Genomic DNA, 15993 nt, shown 5'->3' with positions numbered 1-15993 from the left:
CTGGAAGTACAGTTTTATTTAAAGTTACTGTTACACATTAGATTTCATCTGGTTTTAGAAATAATTTGACAAGTACAAAATATTTTACCATCATAAAACCCAGGAATATATCTTGCAATCCTTTTTTCTGTCTTACACACAAGTATTCTTTAATCTTTCCTTCCACATGTCACAAAACAAGGTGCTAAAACTAATTCAAAAGGCTCAAAATCTAAAATTCAATGCAATTAATGGAAACTTTATATACCTTCTTTCTGATTATAAAAGATTTTATACTCTATAAAGGAAGAAATTTTTATCTGTTTTATTCATTCCTGCATGCCCTGCACATAAAATAGTGTCTAACCCATAGCAGAGCTAATTGATCAATACTTGTTGAATGAATGCATGTGAAGTTTATTAGAAAATAAAGGAATAAGGAACATTCAAAGAAGAATAAAATAATTCCTCAAAATTTCAACATTCAGAGAGTTAACATTTTGGTATATTCTCTTTCAGCTGCTTTCTACATATTTTTTACATGGCAGAAATACAAAGTATAGAGGAACATATTAAATAACACCATGGAGATACAATCAGTAAAATCCAAAATGTGGGAAATTCTAGAATATAAATGACTTACATTCTTTCACAAATAAATGATGTACAGTTTGAGTTTCTTAAAAAATAGAAAGCCAGTGCAGGAGGACCAGGAAAAGTGAAACAGGAAAGGAAGGAAAGCCAGTTCAAGGGTGTGTCATTGAGCTGATTACTGCTGTAGAAATCTAGGGCTCAATACCCCCTAGCCCACCCAAGAAACCATGTAGTTTGTATCCTCAGAATTGACCAACCAAGACAGTGGAGAGGAGAGTATTTATGCACCAAGTCTCAACAAAGAGTAAAGTCCTTTATACCTCTATATGTGTGCATGTGCCAACACGGTTGAGCAGGCTCCCGAAGGGGACCCATGCTATAGCAGCAGAGATGCTCTATAGCAGAAACAAGAGATACATAGTGTAGCTGAGGGTCTTTCCTGTCAGGCTATATCTCTATCCTGATAAATGCTGCAGCAACAATCTGAGCAAAAGGTAAAAGGTGGGCTGAGAGATGTGAAACAAGGCATAAAACTGGTCTTGCTTAATGGCAAGGAAAAAATGGCAAGAAGAAAAAGAGAGAGAGAAAAACCCATAAAGACTGAAGAGATATCAAACATAGCGTGTGACCATTTTTGGAGGTTGATTTGAAGAAATCAACTGTAAACAATATATTTTAGATAGGGAAATTTGAATGATGCCTAGATATTTGCTATTAAGAAATAACTGTAATATTTTTAAATTATTGTTATTACTGGTACTACTTTTTTTTTTTAAGTACTTATCTTTTGGAGACACATACAGAGGTGTCTTTAAAATTGCTTTAAATTGGCTTTAAAACAATCTGCGGTGAGGGGAGGAAGTAAGAAGGTTATAGATGAAATAAGATTGGCCACGTGTTGATAGCTGTTGAATCTAAGTGACAGGTACATATGGGTTCATTATACTACTCTCTGTACTTTCTATGTTTGAAAATTTCCCTAAGAAAAAAAATTTAAATATACCGCAAATTTCCTGCACCTTTGAAGATTTCATTTTTCCTAGAGATATATGAATGTTAATAAACATGGGCAAAACATTATAAATTCCTTGGTTAGAAAACACCATAACTGTTTCTGGTTCCCCAAGCTCACATTGTTATTTCACATGTCTGTATTTCTTTTTTTTTTTTTTTTTTGCGGTATGCGGGCCTCTCCCGTTGCAGAGCACAGGCTCCGGACACGCAGGCTCAGCGGCCGTGGCTCATAGGCCCAGCCGCTCCACGGCACGTGGGATCTTCCTGGACTGGGGCACAAACCCGTGTCCCCTGCATCGGCAGGCGGACTCTCAACCACTGCGCCACCAGGGAACCCCAACATGTCTGTATTTCTGACCACACAATTTACTCACTCTGAGTGATGCCTCTGCCCGCTCATGTATACAATAATAATAATATAATAATATAATATCATCATATAATAATAACTATTATTATTCACTTTTCGAAACACATCTCAAATGCCACCCCCTTTAGGATGCCTTCCTTATAACGCATAGTTTCTTTTTCATAGCCTACTACTGTAACATGTATGATTGATTCCCACTAATTGTGAGTTATGTTCTATAAAGTTGCCATGAACAAAGAATCAGTGAATACTGACCTATTACTCCTAGGGGAAATACAGGGTTAGGTTCCTATGATCCTCTGGTCACAAGTTTTTTTTTAAACCAATCAATACATAACCTTATTTCATGTGTTTTTTTTAGAGACACCTTTTTCCCTCTCCCCTCCTTCCATACATATTTGATATATCTATATATATATTTGATTCATTCTTTCTCTATATATATCCTTGATTAATTAACAGTGAACTCATGGCCAACTCAAGCCTGAAGAAAGCTTACCTCACACACATATTTTCTCCTTAAGGCACATTACAGCCTTCTTATATTTAAGAACACTAGACAGCACGTCAATACTACATGGGGCAGGGGGAAGAGGGACAGCAATCACCAAGATAAAGCACAAAAATTCTAGCAACATGGCACTAAATAAACAAAGCAAAGGACACATATGAAAGCTGAAACAAAAAGGCAGAGCATTACTTTGTTTGACCTCAGCTGGGAACATGTACATGGGGTGACTCAAGTTTTTTGCTGCACTGTGCATAACCACAGATGACTGCAAAAGCACCATTAAGTACTGATTATGGGGTTACAAGTTTTAGTGAGCATGCAAATTTGCAAAACCAAAATTTGCAAATGAGAACTGACTATATATTCTTTTTTTTTTTTTACATTTTCTCTATTGTTTTTCTGTTCTTTATTTCAATACTTCATGCATTAATCTTTATTATTTCCTTTCCTTTTGCTTTGGGCTTCATTTCCTTTTCTTATTCTGTTTTCTTTCTTTTTTTTTTACATCTTTATTGGAGTATAATTGCTTAGCAATGGTGTGTTAGTTTCTGCTTTATAACAAAATTAATCAGTTATACATATACATATGTTCCCATATCCCCTCCCTCTTGCGTCTCCCTCCCACCCTCCCTATCCCACCCCTCCAGGCGGTCACAAAACACCGAGCTGATCTCCCTGTGCTATGCGGCTGCTTCCCACTAGCTATCTACCTTACGTTTGGTAGTGTGTATATGTCCATGCCTCTCTTTCGGTTTCTGACTATATATTCTTTATTACCTTTTTAAATTGAGGTGAAATTCAAATAACATAAAATAACCATTTTAAAGTGGCATTTAGTACACTCATAGTGTTCCATAACTATCACCTCTACCTAGTTCCAAAATATTTTCATCACTCTAAAACAAAAACAAAAACAAAAAACCCACCTTGTACCCATTAAGCAGTCAGTCCTCATTCCCCCAACCCAGCTGCTGGCAACCAACAACAGCTTTTTGTCTCTATGGATTTATCTAGATATTTCATACAAATGAAATCATATACCAATATAAAATAAAAATGAAAAATAAAAAGAAATCATATGATATGTGGCATTTTGTGCCTGGTTCAGGGTTCATCAACATTTGAATAATATTCCACTGTATGTATGTATCACAATTTGTTTATCCATTCATCTGTTAAAGGACATTTAGGATGTTTCTACTTTTAGGGTATTGTGAATAGTGCTACTATGAACATTCATATACATGGACTTGTTTGAATACCTGTTTTCAATTCTTTTGGGTTTATACTAGTAGTGCAATTGTTGGGTCATATGGTAATTTTTTACTTACATTTCTGAGAAATTGTTTTTCATAGTGGCTGCACCATTTTACATTCTCACCAGCAACATATGAGGGCTTCAATTTCTCCACATCTTCACCAAAACTTGTTTGCTTTTAAATTAGAGCCAACCTGTGAGATGGTATATCGTGGTTTTGATTTGGATTTCTCTCGTGACTAATGACATTAAGTATCTTTTCATCTGCTTATTGGCTATTTGTATATCTTTTTTTTTTTTTTTTTTTTTTTTTTTTTATGTGGTACGTGGGCCTCTCACTGTTGTGGCCTCTCCCATTGCGGAGCACAGGCTCCGGACGTGCAGGCTCAGCGGCCATGGCTCATGGGCCCAGCCACTCCGCGGCATGTGGGATCCTCCCAGACTGGGGCACGAACCCGTGTCCCCTGCATTGGCAGGCAGACTCTCAACCACCGCGCCACCAGGGAAGCCCCTATTTGTATATCTTATTTGGAGAAATGTTTATTCAAGTTCTTTGCCCATTTGTTAATGGGGTTGTTTAATTTTTTGTTGAGTTGTTAGAGTTCTTTTTCACTTCTGGCAGTTTGTGTATTACTAGGAATTTGTTTCATCTAGGTAATCCAATCTGTTGGAATATAATTTTTCACAGTATTCTCTTATAATCCTTTTTGTTTCTGTAAAGTAGGTAGTAATGTCCCCACTTTCATTTCTGACTTTAGTTATTGGCTTCTTTTCTCTGCTTTTCTTAGTCAGTCTACCTAAATGTTTCTCAATTTTGTTGATCTTTTCAGAGAACCAACTTTTTGTTTCATTGATTCTATTGTTTTCTATTCTCCATTTCATTTATCTCTGCATTAACTTTCATTATTTCCCTATTTCAGCTATCTTTGGGTTTTGTTTGCTCTTTTTTTTTTTAAGTTCCATAAGGTGTAAAGTTAGGAAAGTGATTTGAGAACTTTCTTCTTTTTATTTTATTTATTTTTAAATTTATTTATTATTTTATTTATTTATTTTTGTCTGTGTTGGGTCTTCGTTGCAGTGCGTGGGCTTCTCATTGCGGTACCTTCTCTCATTGTGGAGTACAGGCTCTAGGTGTGTCGGCTTCAGTAGTTATGGCGCAGGGGCTCAGTAGTTGTGGCTCACGGGCTCTAGAGCACAGGCTCGGTAGTTGTGGCACACGGGCTTAGTTGCTCCGTGGCATGTGGGATCTTCCCGGACCAGGGTTCGAACCCATGTCCCCTGCATTGGCAGGCGGATTCTTAACCACTGCGCCACCAGGGAAGCCCTATTCTTTTTAAATGTAGGTGTTTACAGCTATAAGTTTCCCTCTGACTACTGCTTTTGCAGCATCACATCAATTTTGTTAAGTTCTGTTTTCTTTTTCATTCATCTCAAAGTATTTTTTAATTTCTCTTGTGATTTATTCTTTGAGCTACTGGTTGTTTAAGAATGTATTGGTTAATTTTCACATATTCATAAATTTTCTATTTTTCCTTCTGTTATTGATGGATAGTTTCCTTCTGCTGTGATCAGAAAAGATATTTTGTATGATTTTAATCTTTTAAAATTTATTAAGATTTGTTTTGTAGCCTAACATATGGTCTATCTGTCTATTCCAGAAAATATTTGATGTGTGCTTGAAAAGAAATGTATTCTAATGCTCGAGTAGAGTGTTCTATGCATGTCTATTAGGTTTAGTTGGTTTACAGTGTTAAGTCTTCTATTTCTTTAAAGACCTTCTGTCTAAATGTTCTGTTCATTACTGAAAAAGGGTTATGAAGTCTGCAGCCATTATTGTAGAACTATTTCTCCCTTCAATTCTGTCAATCTTTCACATATTTTGGGGTCTTTCATTTAGTGGGTATATATATTTAGCAGTGTTATAACTACTTAATGAACTGACCCTTTTATCAGTATACAATGTCCTTCTTTGTCTGTTGCAAAGATTTCTTACTTAAAGTCTATTTTGTCTGATATAAGTATAGTCACCTCAACTCTCTTTTGGTTACTATCTGTACCCTTCGTTTCCAACCTATTTGTACTCTTTCATTTTCAACCTATTTGTACTCTTTCATTTTCAACCTATTTGTGTCTTGGATCTAAAGTGAGTTTCCTGTAGACAATATACAGTTAGATCATATTTTTTTCTCCTGTCAATCTCTGTCTTTTAACTGGTGAGTATACTTTTATATTTAAAGTGATTAAGGATAAGAAAGCACTTGCTTCTTCCATCTTGTTATCTGTTTTCTATAAGTCATATCTTTTTTTGTCCCTCGATTCCTCCAATCTTGCCTTCTTTTGTGTGTGACTGATTTTTTTCTAGTGTACTCTTTCTATTCCCTCCTCAATTCCTTTTCTGTATATTTTTTAGTTATTTTCTTAGTGGTTAAACTGAAGAGTACAATTAACATCTTAAATTGAAAATAATCTAGTTTAAATCAACATTAACATATTTAAATTGTTGTTTTACAAATTTGTCTTTTAAACCATACAGGAAAAAAAAGGTTGTTAAAAACCAAAAATAAAACAATACTGATACCTCCCTATGTAGTTACCTTTACTGGTCTTTATCATTTAAAATTTTTCTTTGTATGACTTTGGTTACTATCCAGTATACTTTCATTTCAGCCTAAAGGATTTCATTTAGCATTTCTTATAGGGAATGTCTACTAGCAACAAACTTCCTCCACTTCTGATTATCTAGAAATGTCTTCATTTCTCCTTCTGGGACTCCTAATATGCCTATGTTGGTACACTTGATATTGTCCCACAAGTACCTTAGGCTCTATTCATTTTTATTCATTCTTCCTGCTCTGCTCCTCAGACTGGACATCAATTGACCTATCTCCAAGTTTCTGCTCCTTTTATCTTTCTGCTCAAATCTGTGTTGAACTCCTTCAGTAAAGTTTTCATTTTATCTACTTTACTTTTCAGCTCAATAATTTCTACTCGATTCTTTTTGACAGTTTCTATTTCTTTATGGGTATTCTCTATTTATTAATACATAATACTCCCTATTTCCTACAGTTCTTTGTCTATGGTTTCCTTTAGCTCTATGAACATATTTAAGATAGTTGATGTAAAGTCTTTGTCTAGTGAGTGCAATGCCTGGGTTTCCTCAGGAATGGTTTCTGTCTATTTCTTTCTTTTTCTTTTTCCTATTAATGGGTCATACATTCCTGATTATTGTTGATATGCCATGCAATTTTTTAAACTGAAAAGTAGATATTTTGAATATTGCAATGTGGTAATTCTGGAAATCATATTCTCCCTTCTTCCCAGGGTTTGACATGGTAACCTGCTGAGGACCACAGTCATCACTTTGTTTAGTGATTTTTCCAAACTATTTTTGCAAAGATTATATTCCTCATTACGTGTCATCATTGAAGTTTCTGCTCTAATATCTAAGCAGCCATCAAGTGACCTCAGAGATTCCCTTAAACGTTGGAGGCAAAAAGAATGAAAAAAACAAAACAAAACAGAACCCAGCTCTCCTAGTGTTTGTAGACCGGCTCTGAGCTAGGGCCTTCTTTTGATGTTTAGCTAGATTCTCCTACAACTCCACCTTAACTTTCACCTCCTTCTTGCATGGAGCACAAGCCCACTCAAATCTATACAAGCCCACTCAAGTCTTTTCCAAGTATCTGTCTGGCCTGAGCATCACTCTGGATTCCCCAGGCAGTAGCCCTTCAAAGCTCTTATTCCCTGAAATGTCTTTATCCTCAGCCTCCTCCTTCAGAGGCTTTTCAGTCTGTCTGCTGCTGGTCCCATCTGCCCTCTCTTGGCCCAGTGGCTACAGGTGGTATATGCCTTTAAATTTTTTCAGTAGATGACACCTGGAAAGGTACTTTAGCTTGAGGTGGGTGAAACAAAAGGCAAGCCTTTGTGCTGGTAGCTCAGGAAACTACCAGATGAGTCAAAATGCACAACCACTGTTTTTGGAGAAATAGACTATGTTGGTTGCCTCCCAGCGATCTCCCCATCACTAGTAAGCCAAACTAGGAATGGTGGCTGTCATTCTCATGGCTGCTGCTAAGCTGGGAAACAGGGCATGGTACACAGGTAAGCAAAAGGCCACAACACTTTCTTTCCAAAATTTAACAGCTTCTTTCTTCATTAAGCAGTACCCTGGTTGCTATAACTTTTTTATTAGATTCCAGTGATCCAAAAAAAGTTGATTCCATCCATTTTGGGCAGCATAATGATTGCTTCAGTGAAAGAATTGATTCTTGAAGCTCCCTACTCTGTCATTTTTTCCACCATGTCTCCCATATACATTTGTAAGTAATTACCTTCAACTTATAATTTAAGCCCTTTATTTTCTTTCCTCACAACTTGTTTGTTCAGCCATTTCCTCTAAATGAGACATCCTTTCCTCTATTCTTTGTTTGTCTAACTTTTATTCAAACTTAGATGTATTCTCTAGAACCATTCTCTAAACTTCCAGACTGAGTTAAGGTCCCTTCTTTATACTGCCATAGCACCTGTTCTTTAACAAATCACCATATTCCTGAAGTTACCTGTTACTGTCTCTGTCTATCCCACCAAAGAGTAACTTGACAGCAGTCACAACTGTAATCCATTGCCTTCAGGAACAATCTAATTACAAGCAATGACTCTCAGCCAGAGGTGTATAATCTCCTTACCGTTTTAGATTATAGGCTCCTCTTTTCTACTCCTAAAGCCTAGCATAATACCTAACATTCAGTAGCTACACAGTGAATATAATTATTACATGGACTTATACAGTTTAGGCAATACATAGAGAAACAAAGAAGCATATCAAGAAATAAATATCACAATCTTATTTTTCAACAGCAACTTACGTTCTGGTTGTTTTTCATTGGGTGTTATGGATCGCACAAAATCTTGTGGTGTCATAAACACTTCAGATTCACCATGCTCACTGATTACTTTCAAGGTGGCAAAATATCGGAAGATTTTGTCTGGTGTGGAATATGCGCGAATCCTATTCTCATATTCCATCACCTAAAATTGGAAATTCAGAGAGTGTTACTGTATTAAGCATTTCATTTTCATGTATATTCTCTTATTTGGGGGCAATTTTATATGATTTTTTTCTCTAACTGAATTTTTTATATTAGAAATTACTTGCGTCTCAAAAACTTGTGATATACGATTCATACTCCAGTTGAGGCAATGCTTGTATAAGTCTTCTTCAGAATTTTTAATATTTCCTAATTTCTTAAATCATTGAAAGCTAGCAAAATTGAAAAATGTCATAAAAGATTTCAAAAGGTCTCAGTAAAAGAGTATAATACCATATATATGGGAGACTATCATTTTTTAAATACCTACCAAGTTTTTAAAAAGGGACTGATTTTACAGTTTTTACTTCCATGCAATTTCTTGAATTCAAAAACAAAACAGACGTGGGACTTCACAGGTCTGAATAGCTAACAGTCCTTCAAACAGAAAGTACATTACACAATAGCACAAAAAAATAAAATTACATATCATGGAAACTCAACTATTAACAGGTCTGAAGCAATAAGACTTTTACTTTTGATTAAAAAATTAGACTTCCAGGGACTTCCCTGGTGGCGCAGTGGATAAGACTGTGATCCCAATGCAGGGGGCGCAGGTTTGATCCCTGGCCAGGGAACTAGATCCCACATGCATGCCGCAACTAAGAGTTCGCATGCCACAACTAAGGAGTCTGTGTGCCACAACTAAGGAGCGGGCAAGCTGCAACTAAGGAGCCCACCTGCTGCAACTAAGGAGCCCACCTGCTGCAACTAAGGAGCCAGTGAGCTGCAACTAAGGAGGCTGCCTGCTGCAACTAAGATGCAGCGCGACCAAATTAATTAATTAATTACTTAATTAATTAATTTTAAAATGTAGACTTCCAGAGAACATTTAAATATAGCACATTTAGAAAAGAGTAGACTTGGGAAGAACACAAGCAAATATTTAAATAGGAACAAAATTATATATGGCATACATTTAATTAAAAGATTATAATGTTAATATAAAAGCCTGTTTCCTTATCCACACCCAAGCCCCCATTCTGTATACGAAACATACAAAATACTATATCTTCTGCATAATATTCTTCTACAGCCTACACAGTACTTTGGTGAAAAGATGTCTCTCATACCTGAATTTTATATGTTGAGTTAACCAACATTAAATAGTATCTTATAAATAACTGGTTAGAAAATGTGTCAAGGCAATACGATCTAAAAATCCAGTGAATTCAATGTCTATAAAGCAATTCACTATATTTAAAAAAACATTATTAATGTTTTAATTTACCTTATTAACACAGCTATTAGTGTAACTGTCATTTCTGGCTAGATGGTCACTTTGAGGTCATTGATGGCAGCTGCTTAAAAATGGTCTCAAATCCACTACAAGATGTGCTTTCAACCACTAAGAAAGGAATATAATTTGTAACTATACAGGACAGGAACCTTTCTAATGCTAATTTGCATTAAAGTCTGAATACTGATTTCAGAAAAATTTTCAATAGATTTGGCATGTGGCAAACACACTAAGCAGTCCCTTGGCACAGCAGTCCCCAACCTTTTTGGCACCAGGGACCACTTTTGTGGAAGACACAAAAAGCTTGGAGGGGTGGGATGGTTCAGGCAGTAATGAGAGCAATGGGGGGGGATGGTTCAGGCGGTAATGCAAACGACAAGGAGTGGCAGATGAAGCTTTGCTCACTCGTCTGCTGCTCACCTCCTGCTGTGAGGCCCGGTTCCTAACAGGCCACGGACTAGTACCAGTCCATGGCCCGTGGGTTGGGGATCCCTCGCTTAGCAGCCTTTCAACCCCTTAGCAGCCTTAAGACTTAGCTACGAGTCTTAAATCAAAGGCATTTTATATTTAACTATAACTATCTGCTGGCTCATACCAGCTATAGAACAAAAAATAATCACTTTACAGTATTTAGGGTATGGGCTACAGCTACTGCCAAAGATGGCTTTGTAAACTAAAAAGTCAATCATATATAAGATAAAGGTAGAAAAATAACAACTTAAAAGTCAATGATTTACAGACTGAAAATCAGATCCTTGATTGTTACCAAAAAAATATGCTGCTGAATATCATTAATTAGTTTTAGTTTGAAATAATAGGTCGAGGAGATAGACCTTCTCCATTCCTGCACTGGTAGAGTTTAGTATAGACATACTGTATAGTATATTTTTGCTTTTTTTCACTTAGCAATGTATCTTAAAGACCATATCACAAAATTTGATATGGAGCTGCCTCCTTTTAAGTAGTCATGTTAAAGGAACACTAACAACTATTATATAAAGGGTTTAAAATATAGCATCTAAGATAACAAAGGCTTGGAAGCTAAGATATATAGAAAACTGTTGAAGAATTTTGGAACGTTTAGCCTGGTGAAAAGATTTACTCAGGAAATTATAATAGTTATATTCAATCATCTACTTAAAACATTCTTGAGTTTCATGATATTAAGACAGCTGTTTTCACTAAAACAGCCAGACTTACTTGTATCAAAATTCAGCATTATATTTCCTATACGAAATGCACAAGAGTAGCCAAATAGTAGCTGCAACCAACTACTCTGAGAAATGGCAGGGCGGATAGGCTGGGTGGATAGGCCAGGTGGCTGGCACTTCCCAGATCCATGCCTTCAGCCAGCCAGCCAAAACTCCCTCCCCACACCCCCACCCTGTGCCTAGTGACCCTACCCTAATGCCGCGCAACCCAGCTGGGCTCACACTATCTGCCCTGGGCGTTTTACTGCATCCAAGACCCTTGTTCCTACCCACAGCTGTAGCTCCAGAGACAAGGGTCCTGATCTACCCCCACTCTGAGTCTGCTTGGATGGAGCCTCTCTCAACCCCCATTTTTCATCAGTTTCCCCTGATGGCTTAGGGGGCTCATGTGAAGGGAAGTCAGCACTGAGATGCAGACTCTGTTAGGGGGCAGAAAACTTATTCAATGAAATAATGATGAAGACGTCCCTGATCTGGGGAAAGAAAGAGACATCCAGATCCAGGAAGCCTATAGAGTTCTAAAGAAGATGAATCCAAAAAAACACACACTGTCAAAGTTAAAGGCAAGGAGAGAATCATAAAAGCAAGAGAAAAGCAACTTGTTGTATTCAAAGGAACCTCCCATTATACTATCAGCAAATTTTTTCAGCAGAAACTTTGCAGCCAGAAGGTAAGGGGATGACATATTCAAAGTGCTAAAAGAAGAAATCTGAAAACCATGAAAACTCTACATGGCAAAGTTATGATTCGGCATTGAAAAAGAAATAAAGACTTTTCCAGATAAGCAAAAGCTGAGGGAGCTGCATCAGCACTAGACCAATCTTACAAGAAATGTTAAAGAGCTAATTAATTCCTCAAACAGAAACAAAAATGTAATAATTATTAAGAGGAAAACATATCAAGATATAAAACTCACTGGTAAAGGTAAATATATTCAGAATGCTCTAATTTTTAATAGTAGTGGGTAAATCACTTCTAACTCTAATATGAAAGGTAAAAGGAAAAGGTATTAAAATAATTACAATAATTTTAAAATGGACATACAATATAAAAAATATAAATTGTGATATGAAAAACATAAAATATGGGGGGGAGTATATAAATAGAGTTTCTGTATATGTTGGAAGTTATCAGCTTCAAATACACTGTTATAAATATAAGGTGGTTTATGTAAACCCCATGGTACACACAAAGCAAAAGCCTATACTGGAAACACAAAAGACGAAAAGAAATCTAAGCATATCATTGCAAAAAATCATCAAATCACCAAGGAAGAGAATAACAGAGGAATTACAAAACACCAAGAAAACAAATAACAAAATAGCAATCATAAATCCACATTCATCAACAATTACCTTAAATGTAAATGGACTAAACTCTAAAATCAAAGACACAGAGTGGCTAAATGAATTTTAAAAAATCCAACTATATGCTGCCTACAAGAGACTCACTTCAGCTTTAAGGACACACCCAGACTGGACGGAAATAATGGAAAAAGATATTCCATGAAAACAGAAGCCAAAAGAAATCAGGGGTAGCTAAATTTATATCAGAAAAAATAAACTTTAAGCCGAAGACTGTAACAAGAGACAAAAAAGAGAATAATATAATTATACAAGATCAATTCATAAGGAGGATAAAACATTTGTAAACAGTTTTTTTTTTTTTTTTTTTTTTTGCGGTAGGCGGGCCTCTCACTGTTGTGGCCTCTCCCCTTGCAGAGCACAGGCTCCGGACGTGCAGGCTCAGCAGCCATGGCTCACGGGCCTAGCCGCTCTGCGGCATGTGGGATCTTCCCAGACCGGGGCATGAACCCGTGTCCCCTGCATCGGCAGGCGGACTCTCAACCACTGCGCCACCAGGGAAGCCCTGTAAACAGTTTTATACCCAACATGAGAGAACCTAAATTTATAAAGCAAATATTAATAGAACTAAAGGGAGAAAAAGACAGTAATATAATAACAGTAGGGAACTTTGTTTGATACCCCTTTTTTTTTTTTTTTTTTTGCGGTACGCGGGCCTCTCACTGTTGTGGCCTCTCCCACTACGGAGCACAGGCTCTGGACGCGCAGGCTCAGCAGTCATGGCTCATGGGCCCAGCCGCTCCGCGGCATGTGGGATCTTCCCAGACCGGGGAATGAACCCGTGTCCCCTGCATCGGCAGGCGGACTCTCAACCACTGCGCCACCAGGGAAGCCCTGATACCCCATTTTGAACAACTGATTATCTGAATAGAAAATAAATGAGGAAACATTGGACTTGAACTACATATTAGACCAGATGAACTCAAAGACATTTACAGAAAATTCCATTCAAAAGCAGCAGAATACACATTATTCTCAAGTGCACATGGGACCCTCTCCAGCAGAGATCATATGTTAGGTCACAAAACAAGGCTTTATAAATTTAAGAAGATTGAAGTCATATCAAGTATCTTTTTTGACCAGAATGGTATGCAACTAAAGTTCAACTACAAAAAGAAGAAAACTAGAAAATTCAAAAATGTGCAGATTAAACAACACATTCCTGAAAAACCAATGGGTAGAGGAAGAAACGAAAACAGAAATCAAAAAGTATCTTGAGAGGAATGAAAGTGGAAACACAAAATATCAAAACATGGGATGGGGCTTCCCTGGTGGCGCAGTGGTTGAGAGTCCGCCTGCCGATACAGGGGACACGGGTTCGTGCCCCAGTCCGGGACGATCCCACATGCCGCAGAGCGGCTGGGCCCGTGAGCCATGGCCGCTGAGTCTGCGCGTCCGGAGCCTGTGCTCCGCAACGGGAGAGGCCACAACAGTGAGAGGCCCGCGTACTGCAAAAAAAGAAAAAAACATGGGATGCAACAAAAGCAGTTCTAAAAGGAAATTCATAGCAATAAATGCTTACATTAAGAAAGAAGATTCTTGGATTGGAAGAATCAATATTGTCAAAATGCCTATACTACCCAAGGCAATGTACAGATTCAATGCAATCCCTATCAATTTACCAATGGCATTTTTCATGGAACTAGTACAAAAAATTTTTACTTTTATATGGAGACACAAAAGACCTGTGTGGAGACACAAAAGACGGAGCTGGAGGAATCAGGCTCCCTGACCTCAGGCTATACTACAAAGCTACAGTACTCAAAACAGTATGGTACTGGCACAAAAACAGAAATATAGATCAATGGAACAGGATAGAAAACCCAGAAATAAACCCACGCACCTATGGTCAGTTAATCTAAGACAAAGGAGGCAAGAATATACAATGGAGAAAAAACAGTCTCTTCAATAAGTGGTTCTGGGAAAACTGGACAGCTACATGTAAAAGAATGAAATTAGAACATTCTCTAACACCACACACGAAAATAAACTTAAAATGGATTAAAGAGCTAAATGTAACATTGGACACTATAAAACTCTTAGAGGAAAACATAGGTAGAACACTCTTTGACATAAATTGCAGCAATATCTTTTTTGATACACCTCCTAGAGTAATAAAAATAAAAACAAAAATAAACAAATGGGACCTAGTTAAACTTAAAAGCTTCTGCACAACAAAGGAAACCATAAACAAAATGAAAAGAAAACCCACAGAATGGAAGAAAATATTTGCAAACAAAGTGACCAACCGGAGATTAATCTCCAAAATATACAAAGAGCTCATTCAGCTCTGTCAAAAAAACAAACAGGGAATTCCCTGGTGGTCCAGTGGTCAGGACTCCACACTTTCACTGCCAAGGGCACAGGTTCAATTCCTGATCGGGGAACTAAGATCCCGCAAGCTGCATGGCACGGGGAAAAAAAAATCGAAAAATGGGTGGAAGATCTAAATAAACATTTCTCCAAAGAAGACATACAGATGGCCATAAAGCACATGAAAAGATGCTCAACATCACTAATTATCAGAGAACCGCAAATCAAAACTACAATGAGGACCTCATATCAGTCAGAATGGCCATCATCAAAAAGTCCACAAACAATAAATGATGGAGAGGGTGTGGAGAAAAGGGAACCCTACTACTCTGTTGGTGGGAATATAAATTAGTACAGCCACTATGGAGAACAGTATGGAAGTTCCTTAAAAAACTAAAAATAGAGCTACCATATGATCCAGTAATCCCACTCCTGGGCATACATCTGGAGAAAACCATGCTTTGAAAGAATACATGCACCCCAATGTTCACTGCAGCACTGCTTACAATAGCCAAGACATGGAAGCAACCTAAATGTCCGTCAACAGATGAATGGATAAAGAAGATGTGGCACATATACACAAGGGAATATTACTCAGCCATGAGAAAGAATGAAATAATGCCACTGGCAGCAACATGGATGGACGTGGAGATTATCATACTAAGTGAAGTAAGTCAGACAGAGAAAGACAAATATCATTGATGTCGCTTATATGTGGAATCTTAAAAAAAATGACACAAATGAACTTATTTACAAAACAGATTCATAGACTTAGAGAACAAAGTTATGGTTACCAGCAGGGAAGGGTTGGGGGGAGGGAGAGACTGGGAGTTTGGAATTGACATGTACACACTGCTATATTTAAAATAGATAACCAACAGGGACTTACAGTTCCCTGTATAGCACAGGGAACTCTTTTCAATATTCTGTACTAACTTAAATGGGAAAAGAATTTGAAAAAGAGTAGATATATATGTATAACTGAATCACTTTGCTGTACACCTGAAAGTAACACAACATTGTTAATCAACTATACTCCAATATAAAATGAA

The 15993-nt window shown here is 37.2% G+C and overlaps 1 protein-coding gene across 2 annotated transcripts in view; it reads right to left on the bottom strand.

Annotated features, from left to right (window-relative positions):
• Nucleotides 1–15993, bottom strand: part of MICU1 (mitochondrial calcium uptake 1) — a 207493-nt gene that overhangs the window by 139952 nt on the left and 51548 nt on the right. For both annotated transcript variants that reach the window (XM_081224206.1, XM_081224207.1), the window contains exon 4: nt 8592–8754. In XM_081224206.1, coding sequence (XP_081080332.1) covers nt 8592–8754 — 163 coding nt within the window. The remainder of the gene's footprint in view (nt 1–8591; nt 8755–15993) is intronic.

Source organism: Mesoplodon bidens (assembly GCF_964165515.1).
Source record: "Mesoplodon bidens genome assembly, chromosome: 1".
Lineage (NCBI taxonomy): Eukaryota > Metazoa > Chordata > Mammalia > Artiodactyla > Ziphiidae > Mesoplodon > Mesoplodon bidens.
This window is presented reverse-complemented; position numbering and strand designations above follow the sequence as displayed.